At 44.5% G+C, this 20,384-nt stretch overlaps 1 protein-coding gene across 1 annotated transcript in view; it reads right to left on the minus strand.

The window, feature by feature from the left end:
• SLCO3A1 (solute carrier organic anion transporter family, member 3A1) overlaps window positions 1-5,583 on the minus strand; it is a 182,406-nt gene extending 176,823 nt beyond the window's left edge. Inside the window, exons 1-4 of the mRNA XM_009335230.1 lie at window positions 5,437-5,583; window positions 4,488-4,583; window positions 3,518-3,578; window positions 521-627 (exon numbers count right to left, since the gene is read on the minus strand). Coding sequence (XP_009333505.1) covers window positions 521-627; window positions 3,518-3,578; window positions 4,488-4,583; window positions 5,437-5,583 — 411 coding nt within the window. The remainder of the gene's footprint in view (window positions 1-520; window positions 628-3,517; window positions 3,579-4,487; window positions 4,584-5,436) is intronic.
• Window positions 5,584-20,384: the final 14,801 nt, after the last annotated feature.

Here is a 20,384-nt window from a genome sequence, read left to right on the forward strand (position 1 = left end):
TGTTTTGACTGGGAGCTGGGGAGTGGCACTGGTTCAATGCTTCGTGTGTCATTAGGCAGCACAGTGACCCCCCCCCAGTATTCAGACAGAAATCCCCCTCCTTGAAATGTCACTTCTTGCCTCTGTCTACAGGACTTAATTTTGTACTGCATAAAATGATGCCCCAGATTTCCAATGCAGAGAGTATCCATCAGGTCAGAGCTCTGCCCATTTTATCACAGGAGCTGGAGAACAGGCTTTTTGACCATGGCTTGGATGAGCGATCTGTTTGATGAAATGTTTTGAGTACATATGCTGTGGGTTTTTCTCCCTTTCAGTGTCCTTCCCAGGCAAAGGAGCCACAGGGAATGAAATACCTCTGGCATCCTGCCAGGCTCTACTCCCGAGCCTCCTGCTCTGATCCCACGTAAGCCAAATTCTCCTTGAAGTTACACTTGGGTAATTCTATTGAAATGAATAAGATTTTTACAGTGTGATCAAGAAGAAAACTTGTAATACAAGTTTTTTAAGATCTACTTACTTCGTTCTCTTTTTTTTTGCTGGCAAAAGATGTATTTAGAGCACTCTTCTTCCATCTTGCTCTCTTGTGGCTGTACCTCTTGTGAAACTTTCCATTGTTGGAAGTGTCTGTAAAAAAAGACAAAAAGAGACAAGCTGAATGACATTTTTTTTTTTCCTTAAAAGCTTTCCTCTGCGGAAGAGCTTGCAGGAAGTGAAGAGAGAACATGGGAATTTGATGCTGCCTTTAGACACAAGTAATTCTAAAGTGAAGGTACGGGCGCCTTTACAATGTCAGCCTAAAAATGAATGGCATTTCTATCAGCGTACCAAAGGGAATACTAACTGTTCCCTGGTGATGGAGACCTAAGACACAGAGAAATTAAATCTTATGCCCCTAGCGTCACACAGGTACACACACACACAGAGTCATGAAGAGTTTTGATCGCCAAGCCATGGATTAGTACATTGGCCACTGGCAAGTCCTTATTTGTGGTTAGTCTGCTGCTAGTAGGGGTAAGCCAAAATACCAGTTTCCATCCGGAAATCCACAGGAAGCCAGTGTTAATCCTGAGCTAAACTGCTGTATTTGATCTCTAATTGCAAAGAAGGGTTTTGATATCATGTTGATCTTCACCAGCAGAAGATACCTTGCGCAGAGACTATGTCTACATTACAGCCCAGCATGAGCCATCACCCCCCCGTAGTTTCTGTTTAGTTGATTGTAATGACAGCAGCAGGAAATTCAGCTGGCTATCATCATCTGAATCCTTATATGGGACCCTGCATGGGTTTGCTGAAGGCTGTAATGTGGCAATCACACTGTTATCAGAGCCTAAGGTAACTAAGCATGGTAGAAGGAAGAGGAAAGTAATTACTCATGAAACAAACCAGCAAGGACAGGGAAGTTCTGCACCCCTGTTACATTCCCATATTCATTAGATAATTTCTCTTTTTTATTGTTAATTTTATTTCAGAGTTTTACAGCTCTCTAAGTGGACAATATTGAACATGTAATGGTTCATTTAATTTAGAATAAAATCTATAACTCACTGACATGTAACCAAGTCTCGGAACTATCATCCTGCTGCAAAGTCAATCTTTCCTTGCTGTCTGGTGTTTGAGAGCTATAAACCACAAGTAATCATCAGCCTTCTTGATAGTTATTCTTAATGGAAAAAGGAAGGAGTTGGGAAGATACTGCTTTCAGGAAAAGCAGACTCCATCTTTTTCCTTAAAATGTTGCGCCAGTGTCTTTCTTTTACTTCTCAAAATTAATCTGCCTCTAAAAAGCAAGTTTTTTTTTAAAAGGAACTAAGGGTATTTCTCCATGGTCTGACCTCAATTTGGCACTGTGTTTAATAGACAAAGCTCAATAGAGAGTAGAAACAGCTAGTTTTTTATAAAAGTTTATCCTCTCTTCCCTGATGTAAGTACAGTGGGGCATATCTTTTGCAGCTGAGCCATGTCAGGCTTTAACATGAGACTTCTCTCACTAAGAAAGTTTGTCTCCTTTGCTTTCTACCTGGTGCTGACTTGTTCTGTGTTCTTCTATGAACACAACTCTTCATACTCCTCAATCTTCATCTGGGAAATTGTTTCCAAAAAAAATAGCAATAAGATGACGCTAAGGTTGTATAGTCAAATGCTCCATGTGTAAGATATGCCCTGAATTCAGTTTGCCTAACCAGTCATAATTCAGTCCCTTTGTACATGTGGATTTTGAATAAGTAAAAAACGCTTTCCCCCCCTAAATGACCTGATCTGAAGGGGGTCTTATGAGGAAAAGCATTCAACAGCTTCACTATGAACATCACCTCTAATTCTGCCTGTAATGAGAGTATCACTGTTCTCCAGATAAAATGCTGCGGTATCTTTGTGAAGCATTAGATATGAGCTGTCATTACTGCATAGACATACAGTGTTATTACTGTATCAGAATATGTTTCTTGTTCTACCATCTATAACCCTCTATTCAATGTTTCACTGGATCTCCAGGGAGGGCCCCTTTCAGGCTGAGATAGGGACTCTATGCCAGCAGAGCAGCACTAATTGGGAGATGACAAATGTTTGCTGTTGGACCTCTGAAGGTGGTTGTGATCCCGGATCCCAGCTGTCTTCTAGGATGACCAATTTATTTAGGCTGACTCACATAATTAAATGCATGAGTAAAATTCTCCTCACTCAGCCTCTGTTCTTTCCTTATGCGACTGCAGATCTCTGAACTTTTCTTGCATTGTGTTGTTCGAGGATTATCTATTTTCTTTGCTTAGGAAGCATGAAGTTAAGTCAACTGAATATTTGGTCTCTTCCAGAGATCACAAAGGGGATCTGTCCTTCAAAATACCAGTAGATATTCCCTAACAATGGTGGAAAACGCTCAGCCACATACAGGAGACACTGCATAAGCAGATCATAGGGTCAAAGTATTTGACCTGAAGAGGACAGCCAGTGAGTCCATGCCCAATGCTTGGGGCAGATTAGCTCTTGCTTCGAGGAACACAGCCTGAGCACCTGCCTGTTACATCAGGGAAATAGTCCCATAGCCATAAAACATAACCTCGCTGCTTCTCTGTTTAGCAGCCCTCTTTCCACCCTAGGAACAGATGCTGCCTTAATTTTAAAGATAGTGAGTCAACAGGGAAGTAGCCTCAGTCCCAGCAAGCAGCTGTCAACATTGCTAGGATGGCATCCTCAGGACTGTGTCCAGTCTGCGCAGGGTCCCAGCCCAGAGCTGGAAGTATTTCCTTTGGAAAAGGAGAAATATTCCACCCTCAACCTCTCTCCAGAGCACTAGCGAGCATACCAGTGTGCCTGTGGGGTTTGGGTACACCTCTCTGCCAAAAGCTTCTCAAACCCTCATTTTCTTACAAGGCACCACATAAATTTTGCCCACTGATTTGCAGCAGACTCTGAAGAGAGCGGCTGAGGGAAGGGCCCCATGTCTACTGCCAATCCACTGGCAGCCCATTGCTCTGCAAGATCCTTGTATCATGCTCCCCACCAGCCATGTACGCACCAACGATCTTCCTTGGATACTGCTGGGTGAATTTCAGATAATGAAGATGCTGGAGAAGACCCTGTAAACAGTTTACAGAAAAAAAAAAAAAGAAGGGAACTCAACTTTTCAAATAAAATAGCCACATAAGGGAATAAAATAGTTCATTAATTTATTTCAGGTCGAACCTTTGTACAAGTTTATGCACTTACTTTGCCTCACAGAATCTTTTCAAGCATCATCAGTTCTCACCTAACAGGAGACACATTTCTACTGGTGCTGGAAAGCCCCTCCCAGCTGCACCATTCACAAACCATAACTGATCTTACACCACACTCTCCACACACATCCAGTACTTCTGCCAGTCATCAGCTCCTGATCATTTTCCATTTCTGCTACTGTTGTGTTCAGAGTTCTTCTCCAGAGGTACCAGAGCATCCATGGACAGCAGGTACCGGTCTGAGCTGAAGTGCTCTGGAGGCAGGTCTGGGGGACCAGCCCAGGTCCCTGCAGACACCGTGGGGTGATTGGCAGCAGTGAGGGTTTGAGCTTCCCAGCCTGAAGGAGGCTCAGCTGAAAGTCCCTTGTGTCCACTCACCACGAGCACCCTGCAGACTCGCTCACTTCCTGGTGACAAGCAAAAACTGATGAGAGCAGCACTCAGGTCGTCCGAGCCGCAACCTTCCTTCTCCCTGTGAAAGTCACTGCCTAGCTCTTACGATCAGATGGACTTCAATGTCCTGACACATCCCTTCCAGCAAAGAAAGATGCTTAATACACAAAACCCCTACACCAGCATTTTGAGAACATTTTCCAATAAAATAAATCAAATAAAAATAGAGGGAAATTTCCAACTGATAAAATTGGCCCAGCCTGTCAGTACTGCTGCCCTAAAACAATCAGTCATACCTGGAAGCTAAGCTCCCATGAAAGGCAATTGCATCTTCACATTGGTAATGCTTTTTGTCACTGCAGTATGTCTTTAAGGTACCTCTGGCCCAAGTATAGCTAGTTTAACATAATCTCTTCTGATAGCAAATAGGAATTTTAGCTTGACAGTGTTGCTTTCATCTTTGTACCATCCGTGCTAAGGATATAAGCAGAAAAATATCACAAACAATACATCAGCTGGCTTATATTGTCACAAAGAATTCAAAAAACACACTACCACTTTCTGATGACACCATCATTAAATCCATCCTGGAGCATGATTAGTGCAAACACAGACAAGACAACATTAAGGATAACAAAGTGAACTAGCAATATCTACTCTTTGAGTAATTCTCAGTCATCACTGATAATCTGGTGCATGATCAAGGAAGGAATCAAGCAAAGCCAAGTTGATTTATGCTCCAGATGCAACATACTCTGCCAAATTTAGACTAGTGTGACTACATTGTCCTCAGAACTGACTACAATGGCTCTACACCAAGGAAGAACTTGGATTAGCGTGTGTTGAGAAATTAATGCTTACCAAAAGGAAACAAGATAAAAACTGGGAAAGGCATTATTTTGATTCATTGTGTGATGGGATGTTTTATAAGTTGCCTTGGAAACAGTTTGGTGTTTGACATCTGATGCTTTCTAAATACGTCACTGCGTTTGCAGCATTTTGAGAGAGCACCTGTAATCATCACGACCTCTGTAATGCACCACAATGAAATCTGACTGTAGCAATAAATCATAACTCATCCTACTCTATTCTCATTGATTTTGGTGGAATAGGGACTTAGCCGAAAGGAATAAAACCATGTGAATTGTTTGTTAGCTTCCCATCACCTCTGTCTCAATTCATTACTATTTTGCTTTCTCCTTTGATGACTGGTCATGGAAGGTGATTCAGTAAATAATTCTGGTGAAGGATTTATGTTCTTCTTGTTATATGTGAGAAAACTATTTGTGTTTCATCTGCAAGGAGATTAGCAGGGGTTAAATCTTACCAAATATGTAGGCAACATGATACTGGCTTTGTCTCCTGACTGGCTGTGAATAACGTATATATTTTTACTTTCAGGTACAAATATTTCCAGCTGTGTCAAAATCTGCTTGCTGGGAGGCTCGATGCGTATGTAGGGCTCCAGGGGCATAGACCATGAAATGACATAGCTTCTGCTCATATTAACTTTTCCTGGGCATCTTTAGCCTGACCCTGCCATCCGTGTCACAGCTCTGTACTCTCAGATATTTCAGGGAACTGTTGGGGAAATATCAGGGTGCAATAACAGAATTTTGCTTCCAAAATCATTTTCACAGCAGCTAGGAGTGATGCAGCAGGCTGAGCTAAAGTGATAGCTGCCACAATGAACTAACTTTAATTTCCTACACAATTTTTTTTTTTTTCAGTTTACTGGACTTAATACTCTGGCACAGAAAATGGATTATTGGAAAATAGGCTCTGGCAACCAATGAGGATGCTGAATGTATTTGATTAGGTTTCTATTTAAGGAGGGATATTCTTTGGGAAATCGAGTCTCACTCCTATTTAGAGACTGTGATATAAGCTTATCAGCTGAAGGGATGTTTGGATAATATTTCAACTAAACAGCTGCTAGTGGTACAACGACCCCTGATTTTAAATGAGTAATTGTTACATCCAGCTTAGACTTAAAAACAGAGAAAACCAGACTCACAGGGCACGGCAAAGGAAATCTCATTTTGGCTTTAATTGGGAAGCAGCAAGAAGACATGTTGTCCTGTGGTTGTTGGTGGGATCTCACTACCTGAATCAGAAAGACTTCAAACCTGGGCATGAAGAAGCAGCAACAGCACCAGTTCTGTGCAAACCTGCATCTCCTGGACGGGTAAGGAGAGAGGAGGTATCTGGTACTTTCCCCCAATTTCTACAGCCTGCCACAAACCCTGTTCTCTGCTGGTCAAGATAAAAGCCATTTAGCTCAAATGAAAATGAAGCTTTAAGAGGTGAGCATAGTGTCTTTGCTTATCAGTTGTCACCCCAGATCTGCACCATGGGAAAGTCTCCATCAGGGTGAAATCTGTCTCATGGAGCCTATGATTCACCAGAGACTAAATTGACACGAGGACTACCCTAAAAGTATCCCATTTAGGTCAGGTGTAAAGCAGCAGACGAGAGGTTAAGAGGAACATTTTCAAAGTAGAGCAGAAGATTTAGTGCTGGAACTTTTGTTGATGTTAAATCCCGGACATTGCTTTGAAAATTTACCACCTAAGTGCTACCTTAAATCTATAATGCAATAATGGTATTAAACAAGGCGGGGACATTAAAGCACTGGCTTAAATCTTGGGTTGCCATAATGCTATTAAAAAGGACAATAGCAAATCTAGCACTTGGTCTTGATTAATTATGTGAGAGGGATATGCTGGACTGACCAGCACTGTCATAGGCAAATTGCTTATTAAAAATGTTATGCTCTTTTCCTTCCTAAATACCTCTTAAATGCTCCATCAGCTCCATCTGAACGGAAAGAGGGGATATCATTGAGGTTACCTGCAGGTGAGCATTCCCCCAGGACAACCTGCAGGCTTTCCTCTACTGCTGGCCATGCCAGGAAAGCAGGACCAATCTTCCTTATACCCACAGGTGTTGCAAAGCAAAAGGCATTCCCTGTCCACCAAGCAATGCTTTATATTCTTAAATTGAACCTATTTTGTAAGATAAGGAGCAGACACCCATTGTGCTGGTTTTTGCCAGAGAGGAGGAGAGTCAGGAGATGCCTTGCTGAACAGTCCCAAGCATCTGCTTTTGTTTTGTTTTTTTGCTGATGGCTCTCCAGCAGTAAATCCTTTTGCTTTAAGATGGAGAGATGAAGGGTATCAAAGACAGAGGCGAAAACGCTGATACAAAGGAGCTACCCAGGACCATGGGTAATTCTGCTCGTACCAGCCAGAAAGCTGGTGGTTGAGAGAAAAAGGATCAGCGGTCCCAAGTGGCAACCTCACCTTGACCGCATGTTATCTCCTCCGTGGCTCAGCTGGTGTTGAGCTCCAGCAGGTGTGCTCCCCTGTTCTGCCTGCAGGGGAGCAAGAAAACTTGTGGGAACCTGCTGAGCATGTGGAGATTTGGTGTTCAAGAAAAAAAGCTGTGTTTGCCCATGTTCAATAGTGCTGGTGTCTCTGTCGGCTGATGGAGGCTCCCGAGAAGTAATTTAACCCAAAGGAGGTTTGTGAGCACCCCAGTCCCAAAGCTGACCAAAGAGGGTAAAGGCTGCTGGACCACAGGGCTTATCCATAACTGTTTCTGGCATCTCTGGATCCTCCCAGATGTTGGACATCTGGAAGGAGAAGGAAGCCAGCCTCATGTTCAACCCACAATGCTGGACAAGCACGTTTTTCTGTTTTCATTTTTCCTTCTCTCCTTCAGTGAAGTTTGTCTGCAGAGAGGATGCCAATGTTCTTAGATGCTGTTTTCATAACATAGAGCAGAGCTGCTAAAATGTTTCGACTAGAAAAAGTTGTGGTTTTTTTTTTTCCCTGAGAAATGCAGTTAAGATTTGTTTAAAGCTTCTGAGAAGCTTAATGAACCATGGCTATGCCTGTAGCTTTTTCACATTTGAAAACTTTTGTTGCTAATTAACTTCATTAATAGTACTTAGAGGCACATTGGCCAATTTTTACCAAGCGCTGGCATTACTGCAAAGTGCCAATGGACTCACTGGCTCAGCAAATGGATTCCCTACAGAAAACTCTACCAGAGTTGAACTCATCATGGTCAGATTGTTTCCCCTTTGCAAAAAAATGAAAGCCTCATTGATGCTGTTGTTTAAAAAAACACAGTGATATTAAGTGAATAGAAGGAACTTCCTAATCCTGCTGCGGCTGTTATTGATAGCTGCATTCCCACAACGAATTCGCAGCGAACACAGAGAGCTCACTGCAGGATCATGGCCTCGAGCTGAACACGGCTGCACGAGAGCAATCATGGCTCTGCACAGACATCTCAGTGCTCGAGGGAAAATGCTGCAGAAACATCTGTTCCCAAATGAGCTTGGTGGCACTGAGGGACATCGCTGGTGAGGCTGGCACGGCTCTCGATGCCTGGCTGTGGTGGTCTGCCTGGATGACTTCAGTATCAGTCTGGCAAAAATTTTGACATCTTGGCGTCCACTGGGGAGTCACTGAGTGCACATTCTGTGCACAGTGGGATGGTGGTCTTTAATGAGATCACGCTACAAAAAAAATACTGCTCCCCTGATCGGCTGAAGAGGGAGTTGCATCAGACTCATCTTTCTGTTACAGCGGTGCCCCCTGAAAACGCGGAGAGGCTTCTTGGGCACAACAAGCTGAAGTCCAGCATGAAGTCCAGCTCATTGGACATCACTGCAGCAACTAATTGATCTCCTGTAAAACTGCAGAACTCTGTCATCATTACAAGAAAAGTAGCTGGAACTATTTCTCCCAAGGATTTTCACTAATTTCTCCCTATTCATCTCTCTTTTTCTCTTTCTTTGTCATCTTTTACCTCTTTCTTACAGTACATCCTTCGGGGGACACTGTTGAGCTATTCACTATAAATCTAAAATATATACATTCTAAGTTGGTGTATATATATATGAAAATAGATCAGTCTTTTTGACTTACATTTCTAGTCAGTCTGTCCAGATTATTGTGTTCTATGAAGGGACTTCTACTGAGCAGAAAAATGTTTAAACCACATTTTCTTTTTAATATCACAAGAGCATTTCTATCAGTACGATGGTTCTAGGATGCTTCTCTCCAGCGCCTTTGGCTTTTACTCCACTGACAGGATTTCAGTGTGTTCTGGAAACTGCTGGGAAAAAATTTGCTGAAGTCCCCTGGGAGCAGAATCCTCTCCTTCTGGTTTTGCTGCAGCTCTTCTCTCTCTTTTGACATGAGAGTCCAAATCATGAGGGATTGCTGAGATAGTGAGGGCATCTAGAAAAGGAGGAATAGCTTAGTGGGCAACGGCCGCAGAAGCATGGAGGTTTATTAAAACTTTATGTCCATGCTATTATCCACAACACCAGATCCTCTTAGGTCCTGTACAAAAAGGGATAACTCAGGAATTCGTCCCCTGGTATCTTATATTGTGGATGGCTGAATTTCTCTTAAGAATTATGATTTTTCCTCTTTTATTGCCCACGAGGGTGGGATGTGGGAGAAAGCCAGAAAGACAAAGAAAATCCTCTTTTTGGATGCCATAGTTTTGGAGCATTGCTGAAGGTCCCTGGGTGCTGTGTGCGCGGACATGGAGGAGGTCTGGCTCAGCCCCTCACTCTTATGTGTCTTTGGCAGATGATAATTTTCCTGTGCCCGCAAGGCCGTGCCGACATTGTCTGAGGTCCCTTAACACGCTGCTGCCTGTCAGTGTAGTTGGGATCATATTCCACGCCTGCATTAAAAGCAGAATAGGCCTGTGCACAAATGGAAGGCTGGATCTCTGGAGAGCAATATTCCTCCAAAGTTTGCTTTAGGTATAAACACCCCTTTTCATTTTTCTTCTTCATTTTTTTGTTCTGAAAAAATGGAAGGGTTTCAGATTTTTTTCCCCCCCCTGCGTGTGAGACCTCACAGAAAAAAATGTCTGGTACTTTAATAACTTAAAAGCCAGGATTCATGCTGGTACTTTCTTAGATGAGAAGAAAGATCAGTATTAAATATAGTTTTAAATAATCCAGGAGGTATGTGGAAAGAAGACAGGGACTTAGGAAATGACAGTGTTTTAACGCAATGTATCAAAATGACTGAAGAAGAGTCCTTATGCAAAAACCAAAAGGAGGAAACACTTGAACTGCCATCTCGGGGCCCAGTTCTGCTCCTGCCTAGTTATCTCCAGCCAAACTCCCAGAAAGTGATTCTGCAAGTACTCTGTACAAGGCACCTCATTTCTTTTTGTGTCACTGACTTCAGTAGCCCAGTTCTGCTGCTGACCCTGCTACGAGCAGGATTGGACCACTGCTGTCAATATGAAATGAGAAAAGAGATGAATTGCTGCAATTACAGGAGCTGGAAGAGGTACTTGATGTAAACAGCAGCAAGATGTTTGGCGTACTCCTAAGGCATTTCCATTACTGGCCAACCTCTGCGGGCTGTAAACGGGTCTAAGGCTTTGGAACGGTTTAGCCACCTCTAAAGGGCCGTAGGGGTTTTATCCACTTCAGCTCTCTAAGCCTTTAGTGCCAAATCCTGGTCCCTTGTAAGTCTCCAATAAAATTGCCAGTGGTTTCAATGGGTGCAGGAACAGGTCCCTGGAGCACTTTAAGTAATTTAAACCACCCTAAATCCTTGAAGCAGCTTAACTGATAAGCTACTTGTTCCAGAGTTTTCAGCTTGCAGACCCAGCTTGTAAAATACTCTGGGCAGTTCATCGTGTACTTGACTGTGAGCACACACAGATGCATCTGCTTTAAAACAGAGAGATAACGTGATGAGCCTCTGCTATCAAACTCTCAAAGTGTTTTACTTCTAGAGAAAGTTGGACTTTTTGCTATTTTTTTAAATGTAGAAAATAACAATTTCCAGCAGCTATCAGATGAGATGCTGTTCCCTGAGCTCTGGGTTCAGACCCTGCTGGTGATGCCACTCGCTGCTGTATTCCCAACCAGCCTTTGTGTCATCAGGAGCATCAGAGACTCTTTAATATACCTTGCTTTTGAATGACAATTGGAAAATAAAATATCTGGGAAATACTTCACAAAAACCCTTCTGTAAAAAAGTCATTTTGCATCTTTGACCCTGTAAGGGATCCTGTGTCCCTCAAACCCAGTGACCTGGAAGTTTCCAAGTGAAAAACGCCCTGCAAATCTCCCCTGGCCTTTGCTAATAGCACTGGTGTAACAGATGAGGGAGGGAGACTTCTCCCTCCCTCCCGATTCAGGTACTTCTGTGTTGGGATGAGGCCTCGCTGTAGGAGGGAGGTTGACTGGTGAAGCTGCCATCCCCCCCAACCAAGCGGCACCTGTGAGACAGGTATGCTTCTGTTACAACTAGGACTGTATTTCCCAGGATTTCTTCATTGCTCTCAATACCACCAAGCTCTGACAAAAAAGAGCAGCAAAATCATAATTGTTTTAATGTCTTCCCAGCAGGAACTTAGTCTGTAGCGATGAGCTCCTCTATTTTCCATGGGAATGGTTGCGCTCACAACATCTCCTCGTCTTGTGGATTAGGAGGGAAATCAGGACCCTCCAGGGAGAGTCCTCGTGGTTCGTGGGGAGTTATCAGCCCTGGTTATTAATGTTTATCTGACTGAGCATCCTCACTTCTGAATGAAGTTTGACATCAAGTATATTGTGGAAGAACCAAACATCTTGGTGGCCGGTGGGAGACAAGTACCTGTCAGTCCATGGGCAGTGGTGGCATTTGCGGGTCAGCGCTTTTCACCTCATGGGGAGAACTGCTGCTTCTCCCAAACATTCAACATGACATTCTCCCTAATTCAACATGACATGACACCTCCGTCTCTTCGTGTTGGAGGTTTTAAGGGAGCAGCTCTTCCTGATTGTCCTTGAAAGACACAGAGAAGAAGGAAGAGGGCAACAGATGCTCGCTAGCAACAGTTAGAGGCAAAGCCACAAACCTTTCTAAAAGCTGATGATAAACTTCAGTGCCTGCAGGTTAGAGAAAGGTGAGAATCTGAAATGTTGCCCTTTTCTTCAACCCCTGGGAAAGAAAGGGGTCAGGCACTACAGGGACAAAAGCATATTTCAGTCTGCAGCATTTCCAGCCACTTTGAAAGTCCTAGCAGATCACCAAGTGACATTTGGGCAGGACTGCTGCATTCAGATAAGCATCTTTAAAGGGAAAGGGAAGGAGAGAAGCCAGACAAAAATTTCATTGCTTTCCCATCCTTTCATTTGCATGGGAGAACCTGTTTCACACTTGTCTTTTCATCTATTTTTTGCACATCTGCAAATCAAGGCAATTATGGCCAGGCCTAGTCAAGGGGATATTTTAGGGAACTTATTAAGTCTTACTGAAGTCACAGCAGTTTGCTACTTAAAGTATAATGGCAGAGACTGAAATGTTGTCTGAGGCTTCAGCCAAACTGTCTCCCTGGAGATGGATGTCTCCCTTCCCTGCAGGAGATTCAATGTTCCTGCAGTAACGTGGGAGGCTCTGATGGTGCCCAGCTCGCATCTTGGTGAGCTCCAGGAGCAGATACAGAGATACAGGGACTGTAGCTCTCTGTTGGCTACTGCAGCATGAAATCTTTGGTGTCTCTGCTATATAACGCCATTGCTAAGCACCATCTCAATATTTCTTCTCTGTTTTCTAGTCCATCTCTCTCCCCTTACTAGTCCAAGCTCCTTTCTTCCTCTGACTCCTACTAACTTGAAGACAACAGAAATTTTCCTTCCAATTTTGCATACTCCTCTGCTGCCTCTCTTTCCCCTGTCTCTTTCCTTCCCACGGTGCTCATCACCTCCTGCCTTTCCCTGCCCTCCTCTGTCTTCATCAGCCCTCCCCTTCTCAAACTCTCTTGGTTGTCTCTAGATAAATATCATATACTGAATTACAGCTGTAGACCAGAGCCCAGGACACCTAGGTCTGATTCCTGCCAGTTGTTCTTGAGCATTTGTGACTCAGCCTCTTCCTGACACTCCTTCCCCATCTATAAGCTAAAGCTAGAAAAAAATAAATAGGGGCCACGTGTCCCTTGACTCAGGGCACCATAAAAATGTAGGGTATGATTGCCATTAACCTCTTCTGTGAGGAGAAGTTGGACTGGCCAGATTTTTCTGGTGGAGGCCACTGGCTGCCCTTCTTGGCTGTCACGCATGCCATTCTCATGCAAGATTTTACTGGAGTTATTTTCCCCCTTTTCCCTCCCAGGCTGTGGTGTGCTTGGCACAGGAGCTGCAATCCATGCAGTATTATTATTAGGCAATAAACAGTGCCAGTGAATGATTAAAACCCAGGCAGAGCTGCTGCTATTGATTTTTTAAGCTCTGTAAAGAATTGCATAGAGTTTTTTTTAATGGGCATTACAGGGACAACCCAGGTCATCCATGGGGAATCTTCAAAATACCACTCTGCAAGACTGCAAATAGTGAAACTTTTTATTTGCAGAGGCTCTTTCAGGGACCCATGCTGTGGGCTGCCTCTGCCAACAGCATTGGTAGGGACAAGGCATTGGCTCCGGGGTTATGATTTCTGTAATTTCCACCCTTATAATGAAAACAAAACTGCCGCCATACTGGGAAGAGCAGAGTGAAGCCTGCAGAGGGGATGCAGGAACAGAGTGTGCAGACACTGATGGATGTTAGTAATATTTTTCTGCTCTTCTCCCTGGAGTTTCATGTGCTGACGGCTTCTGGCAGAGCCCTTCCTCCTCTCCTGCCTACTTTCCAGTCCCAGCACTCGCTCCTTTCCTGCCTTCTCACTTTCTTCCTGTCCTCAAGTTACACCATCCCTGCTGGCATGATGTTTACAGCCATCCACTTTCTCACTCTGTATATACATCCTATCTCCACTTCTCATTAGCCCTTCAGGACAGACAACATCCATGTGACCTTCCTTAAGGAGCGGATGAGGAACACTCACACCTCTTTACCAGCTCATGCATTACACCAGGTAGCCTTTCCCCATTTAAGCTCACAATTTTTCACAAGGTGATAACCACCACCAAAAAACTGGTAACAAGCAGGCTGTTTGAGGGGGGCTCTTTAACCACTGTTATTTCCATAGCAGTTGTCTAAGTGGGATGCCTCTTACCATCAGACTCTTGTCCCTAAAAGCTAATACAAAAAAAAGAAAAAAGAAAAAGACTTTGCATTCAGATGTTCTCTGTTCAGATTAATTTACGGGTATTTTTGTGTGCAGAGAAATAAAGAAACATTGCAGAAAAATGCCTAAGGTATATATGGGAATTGGATCCGCAGCCCTTAAAGACAGCAAAATTGGTGCTTAAGAGTGGTTCGTGTCTTTGAAAAGCTCTCCTTTTGATTTCAGGAAGAGGCAAAAATGAATGGCTCCTCTCGCATCAAAATTTCTTGGTGAAGACGGAAGACACACAGCTTTCAACATATCTTTGTGACTTAAGAACATTCAACTTAAAGACTTAGAAACCAAATCCCATTTTAACAGTCATCTACGCACCTCCAGGCCCAGCTTGGAAAAGTGCTCAGAAGGTGCCTCTGCACATGTATATCTCTCATCCTGCACAGCTTTTGGAATTGAAAATTTAATGCACTGGAAAGCAGCAATCCTCTGGGTGTTGGATGTAATCTCCTAGATGCTATCCTTTGCTCTGATAAACGGTAAAAAATAAAAATAAGCTCCTTTGCAGAACAAGATATCTAAAAAGCAGGCCTAAAACCCAGACTGCAAGCAATGCCGGTGAGAATTTGAGTTACACGTGTGTTGAGTGGAGCAGAAACACCGGAGCAGTGAACAAGGGCAGCAGAAGCCCCTGCCGCCACACAAGAGCTCACCGGGGGAGAAGGAGAGAGATCCGAGTGACACATCTGTGACCGGAGACCCTTTCAGTTCCCAGGGGTCACTTGAGAAGAAGCTTTTTTTGTACAGTAGAGTTAATTTAATTAATCTTGAAACAATCAAAAGGAAAATTCACTGCTAGCTATGTTGCTTTTAAATAAGGAAAAATACTAAATAGTTCTGTAGATTTCAATGGGCCAAGATTTAGCATCCTTTATAGACCCATCTGCCTAAAGGCCTGTGTCTTATCTGATCATTTCCATGGCAACGGCTCTGGGATTAGAAAAGGATGAATATTTAGGAATAGTTGCTGGAATTTCATGGAAGATGATGAACTGAGGATTACTTCACTACCTACGTGTTACCATGGAAATGTACATTTACAAATTGCATAGGATTTAAAACACCACCATTATTAGTATAAATTCGTGCTGCTTTTCTGAAGAGCTCCAGGAAGAGAAGGTACCTCTCCTCTTTCGCACCTCTCTGCCCCATTGAGCATGTACCTGGTGTGGAACTAGAGCGGCGCTGGCTGCGCAGTCAGGTCTTGGACCCTCACTAGACAACCTCCTAAATGAAACCCAAGCAGTGAAAAGGGTTAAAACACAAGTGTACCTCACACACAGAAAAGCCACTAACCAAACAAAAAAAACCCCCTGTTGATCTATGTATATTTAACAGAATTTGACAAAAGGATGAATGGGTTTATGAAATACCACGTTTGACTTGAAAGACCCCTTTCAGCCTTGCAAACCTAAGGTCATTTTTAGGACTGCTTTCATTGCTTTAGTGAAATTCTTAGTTTAAGCGTTAAACAAATCTAACATGGTCTTTTTTGTAAACTATTCATAAGATATTCCATATTGCAGTAACCTGCTATACTCTACTTCCAGGACTTGAGACTAATTCTTAGCAAAGCCCTGGAAAATAGGCAGTTCCCATCTTTGAAGCCCAGAGCAAAAGAAGGTGGAGAAATAATCCCCACCCATACATAAACCATGAAAATTCAGAGAGTCAGATAAATAACTGCTGGAAATTCTTTTATCACAGAGACACCTATTCTTCAGTAGAGCCCAAAGAAGCATCTTACCATACAAAGAACTGCAAATATCATAACACCATAAAATAGAATGACATAATAACTCAAAGAAGGATTTCGTAGCTGAACCGTGAATTTCATCTAAAGGGCTCAGAGCACCTTTGAAACAAAAATGAAGATTTGCAGCATCTTGAGAAGGAAGTATTATTAGTGTCATTTTGTATATTGGGAAACTGAGTCCAGAGAAGCTACCCCGAGGGTCAGCAGCCTGGCATTATGCAAAACTGGCTGGTATTTGCTGGTTATAAGTCTTCAATAAGGGACGGGTGTCGTAATGATGTATGTGATAGCGATGCAGACGTAAGGATCTCCTTGGGCAAGAAGTGAAGGTGTCCTCTAAGGAGCTGTGTGGCTGAGACAGCTCCAAAACAAATTCATCAGCACTGACAGTCCCATCAATGCCCAGTCTGTATCTAGACTGACATCCTCACTCCCTAAAACTGGGCAATCTATGCCAGGGCGAGGTCTTTCTAAGCAAGGCCATCTTCTGTTCATCCAGCCTCCACCTTGCACTCTTTGTTATTCTTCATGGCCCTTTATAGATCTTGAGCTTGCTGCAAGCACATCGTGATGATGCCAACAGGCAATGGTGGCTGTTGTAGTGACCTGGAAATGGGATGGAAGATAGGTTTTCCTATGGAAGGTGGAAAAGGCACATGGGCTCACACCGTCTGCACAGACATGCCTGTGCTGCATTTTTGGTATTAGGAACCAGTCAAAACCCAAGGATATAGTGGCTCTGAGAACACGTTGCCCAGTTGACCTTCCCATGACAGGGTGAAGCACTCAGTGGTGTCCAAGGCGTGAAGTTAGCTGTCTTTTTGGAAGCTGTCATGGTGTGGACCTCATCCCTCCTTTGCACTGTAGAGGAATAGTCATCCTTGCTAATGCAGCATCTTACCAGAGCTCAGCATCCTTCCAGGCCCACCAGCATGTGGCGGGGAGCCCCCTCGTCCCTAGGTTTAGTGACGCATTTGGGTGCTGGCTGGCAGCCAGCTCGAGGCCTGACATGCTCACAGTGGGCTTGCTGAGGAGCAAAGGCGGCAGCTGGTGCTGCGTGGGTGGAGAACCAGCTCTGAAAGTCACACATTGCCACGCCATTCCACCTGCCAGCAGCTGATCGTGTTCACCAGGCCCCCAGCCTCCAAAGCACAAAACTTCCCAACAAGCCCAGGGCAAAGGGGCCGGCAGCAAAGTAATAAGGGAAAAGTAAAGATTTTGTGCTCCTCAGAGGTTTCCAAGCAGCCATCCCTTGTTATTTCTGAGTTGACCATCCCTGTCCCATGGAGGGCATGTGGCAAGATGCTGGGTGCTGAGCAGCTCGCAGGGCACCCTGCTCTCCATCCTGGATCTGCTTGAGGCTCAGCAGCCATACATGCAGCATCATCAGGGCTGAGGGCTGCACTTGCACCCTCCTCTCCCCTTACCCATGTGATAGGCTCTCAAATTAACCCAGATTAATTAGCCAGATTGCATTACACTGTGACATGATTTACAGTAACTTTTGTTTTAATGCTCTCTTTTAATAGTTCCCACCTCTTTCTTGCAGACTTTTTGCTTCCTTAAGCCACCTCTGTTTTCTTTTGAATTTTTTTTTTTATGTCAGACAAATAACTTCTGGGCTGTGTCTTTCTGAGGGAAAGGTTGGGCAGATCCTCCTGCCTGCCTGGAAGTCCTGCTCTCCCCAGTCAACCTCCTACAGGCTTTCTCACAAGCAATTAGGAAATACCTGGAACAGTCAGAGCTGCAAGGAGGAGGCATGGCATCTTCCCAATGGTGAGAACAGCTGAGGTGAATCAGCTGTTTGGAAAACCTCCACCCTTTCCTCTGAGATAAGCTCCACGGCTGGACATAAAACCAGAGACAATGAAGGAAAACAGCCTGGCCAGGGTGGGGTTTCCGCCCCCTCGCCTCTGACCTTTGGGAACAGCATTTCCAAAGGCTGCGAGCCCCTGGCTGCCTTCACCGCCCCACTTCTGTACACTCAGAAACACCCCCAGCACACTGAAGTGAGCGTGTTATCCTGGAGCCCAGCCAGCCACCGGCACACAGAGCGTCAAAATGCTGCTACCCTCTTTTCAATGCAACCGCACACACTTGCTCAGAGGAGGTTGTGCAAGATTTCAGGTGTCCCGGGGGAGAGAAGTTGCTGCAGCGATATGGTTTTGCCTGTGGAAATGGGTGGCTGCCCAGCATCCTGCCACCCGCTGCCTGGGGGAAATGGGAGCAAGCATTATGACAAGTTACTTGCACACTTCTGAATTGCCAGCTCTATTTTTGGCTGCTGCAAGCTGGAGTGAGTGCCATAGAAAAAAAAAAAAGAAGAGACTCATTAAAGCACAGGCAATGAGATTCTTCTGGTTTTCTTAGCAGTTTGTTGACAGTTTTTAGCTGCTGAAGTTTAAATATTGCAGAGCAATAAAAAGGCTATTTTGGAGGATGGTGGGGGGGCAGCCAACAGCTTGAATAGCCTTTTCTTCCAGTCCTGCACAGATAAAACACTTGTAACTTTCCACACACAAGGAAACAAATGGATTTCAATAACCAAAAATGTTGGCATTGAAATCAGTGAAACCGAAATGGGAGGAGGACAGTGTTGTGGTTTAACCCCAGCCAGCAACTAAGCCCCACACAGCCGCTCACTCACTACCCCCGGTGGGATGGGGGAAGAGAATCAGAAGGGTAAAAGTGAGAAAACTCGTGGGTTGAGACAAAGACAGGTTAACAGGTAAAGCAAAAGCCGCGTGCGCAAGCAAAGCAAAACAAGGGATTCATTCACTCCTTCCCATGGGCAGGCAGGTGTTCAGCCATCCCCAGGAAAGCAGGGCTCCGTCACACGTAACGGTGACTTGGGAAGACAAACGCCATCACTCCAAACATCCGCCCCCTTCCTCCTTCTTCCCCCAGCTTTATGTGCTGAGCATGACGCCATATGGTGTGGGATATCATAGAATCATTAAGGTTGGAAGAGACCTCCAAGATCATCGACTCCAACCGTCAACCCAACACCACCATGCCCACTAAACCATGTCCCTAAGCGCCTCATCTACACATCTTTAAAAAACCCCCAGCCTGCTCGCTGGTGGGGTGGGGTGAAGAGCAGAGAAGGCCTTGACTCTGTGTCAGCACTGCTCAGCAGTAACGGAAACATCCCTGGGTTATCAATGCTGTTTTCAGCACAAATCCAAAACACAGCCCCCTACTAGCTACTGTGAAGAAAATTAACTCTATCCCAGCCAAAACCAGCACAGCCTACCTTAGGGACAAGGGTGCTTCTCTGCTAAGAGCAGGGGTTTGAGACCAACCCGAACCCAATCCTGACATCTGCCAAAGACTTCTTGCAATCTTGGGCAAGGCCCTTCATTTCCGTATGCCACACCGCATTGCTTGTGGGAAAATAAGCAAACCTCTTTTGAAGCATTTTTCTGTGAGTTGCTTTGTGCAAAAAAGAGCTGGGAAGAAAACATATTTTCACATGAAGAGAAGGTGATCAAACACCTCTAAGACGTTTAACCTTGGGAGATGAAAAAGATTCCTAGTTGTTGTCACCTTCCCTAAATCGTTAACAGAGCAATTATGTGTGATTTAGTAGTTTGGTCTGTTGCAATGCAATTTTCTACATTGTCTGACATGATAAATGGAATTGCAGACCTGGCCCCCATACGACTTCCCTGAATCTGCTGCATGGGACAGGGGAGAAGTATTACAGCAGGGTTAAAAAAACCACTGGTGACACATGGGAGTGAGCTGGTTCCTGCAGGTTTCTTTACATGTCCTTAGCAGTCAGCAAATTATCAAGGGGGAAAGAAGTTACCCAGAGTTAAACAGGGAACACTGGCTCCACCATCCTCAAAGAGATGGGATCAGTGTGCTGCCTGGGCACAGGAGTTCTCCTTATCTGTCCTGTACTTCTGAGTGGTTTCAGACAGTGATGACTCTGCCAGGCAGTTCCTATTGCAGGCAAGATGTGGGAGAAGGGTGCTGATCCCACTGTAGGAGGGAGCCACTGTCTCTCCAGTGGACACTGCTTTGGGGAGTTGTTATGTTTTAACCCCAGCCAGCAACTAAGCCCCACACAGCCGCTCACTCACTACCCCTCCGCAGTGGGATGGGGGAGAGAATCAGAAGAGTAAAGTGAGAAAATGCATTGGTTGAGGAAAAGACAGGTTAACAGGTAAAGCAAAAGCCACGCACACAAGCAAAGCAAAACAAGGGATTCATTCACTCCTCCCCATGGGCAGGCAGGTGTTCAGCCATCCCCAGGACAGCAGGGCTCCATCACGCGTAATGGTGACTTGGGAAGGCAAACGCCATCACTCCGAATGTCCCCCCCTTCCTTCTTCTTCCCCCAGCTTTATGTGCTGAGCATGACATCATATGGTGTGGGATATCCCTTGGGTCAGTTGGGGTCAG

The sequence above is a fragment of the Pygoscelis adeliae genome, unplaced genomic scaffold (genome assembly GCF_000699105.1).
Source record: "Pygoscelis adeliae isolate BGI_AS28 unplaced genomic scaffold, ASM69910v1 Scaffold21, whole genome shotgun sequence".
Lineage (NCBI taxonomy): Eukaryota > Metazoa > Chordata > Aves > Sphenisciformes > Spheniscidae > Pygoscelis > Pygoscelis adeliae.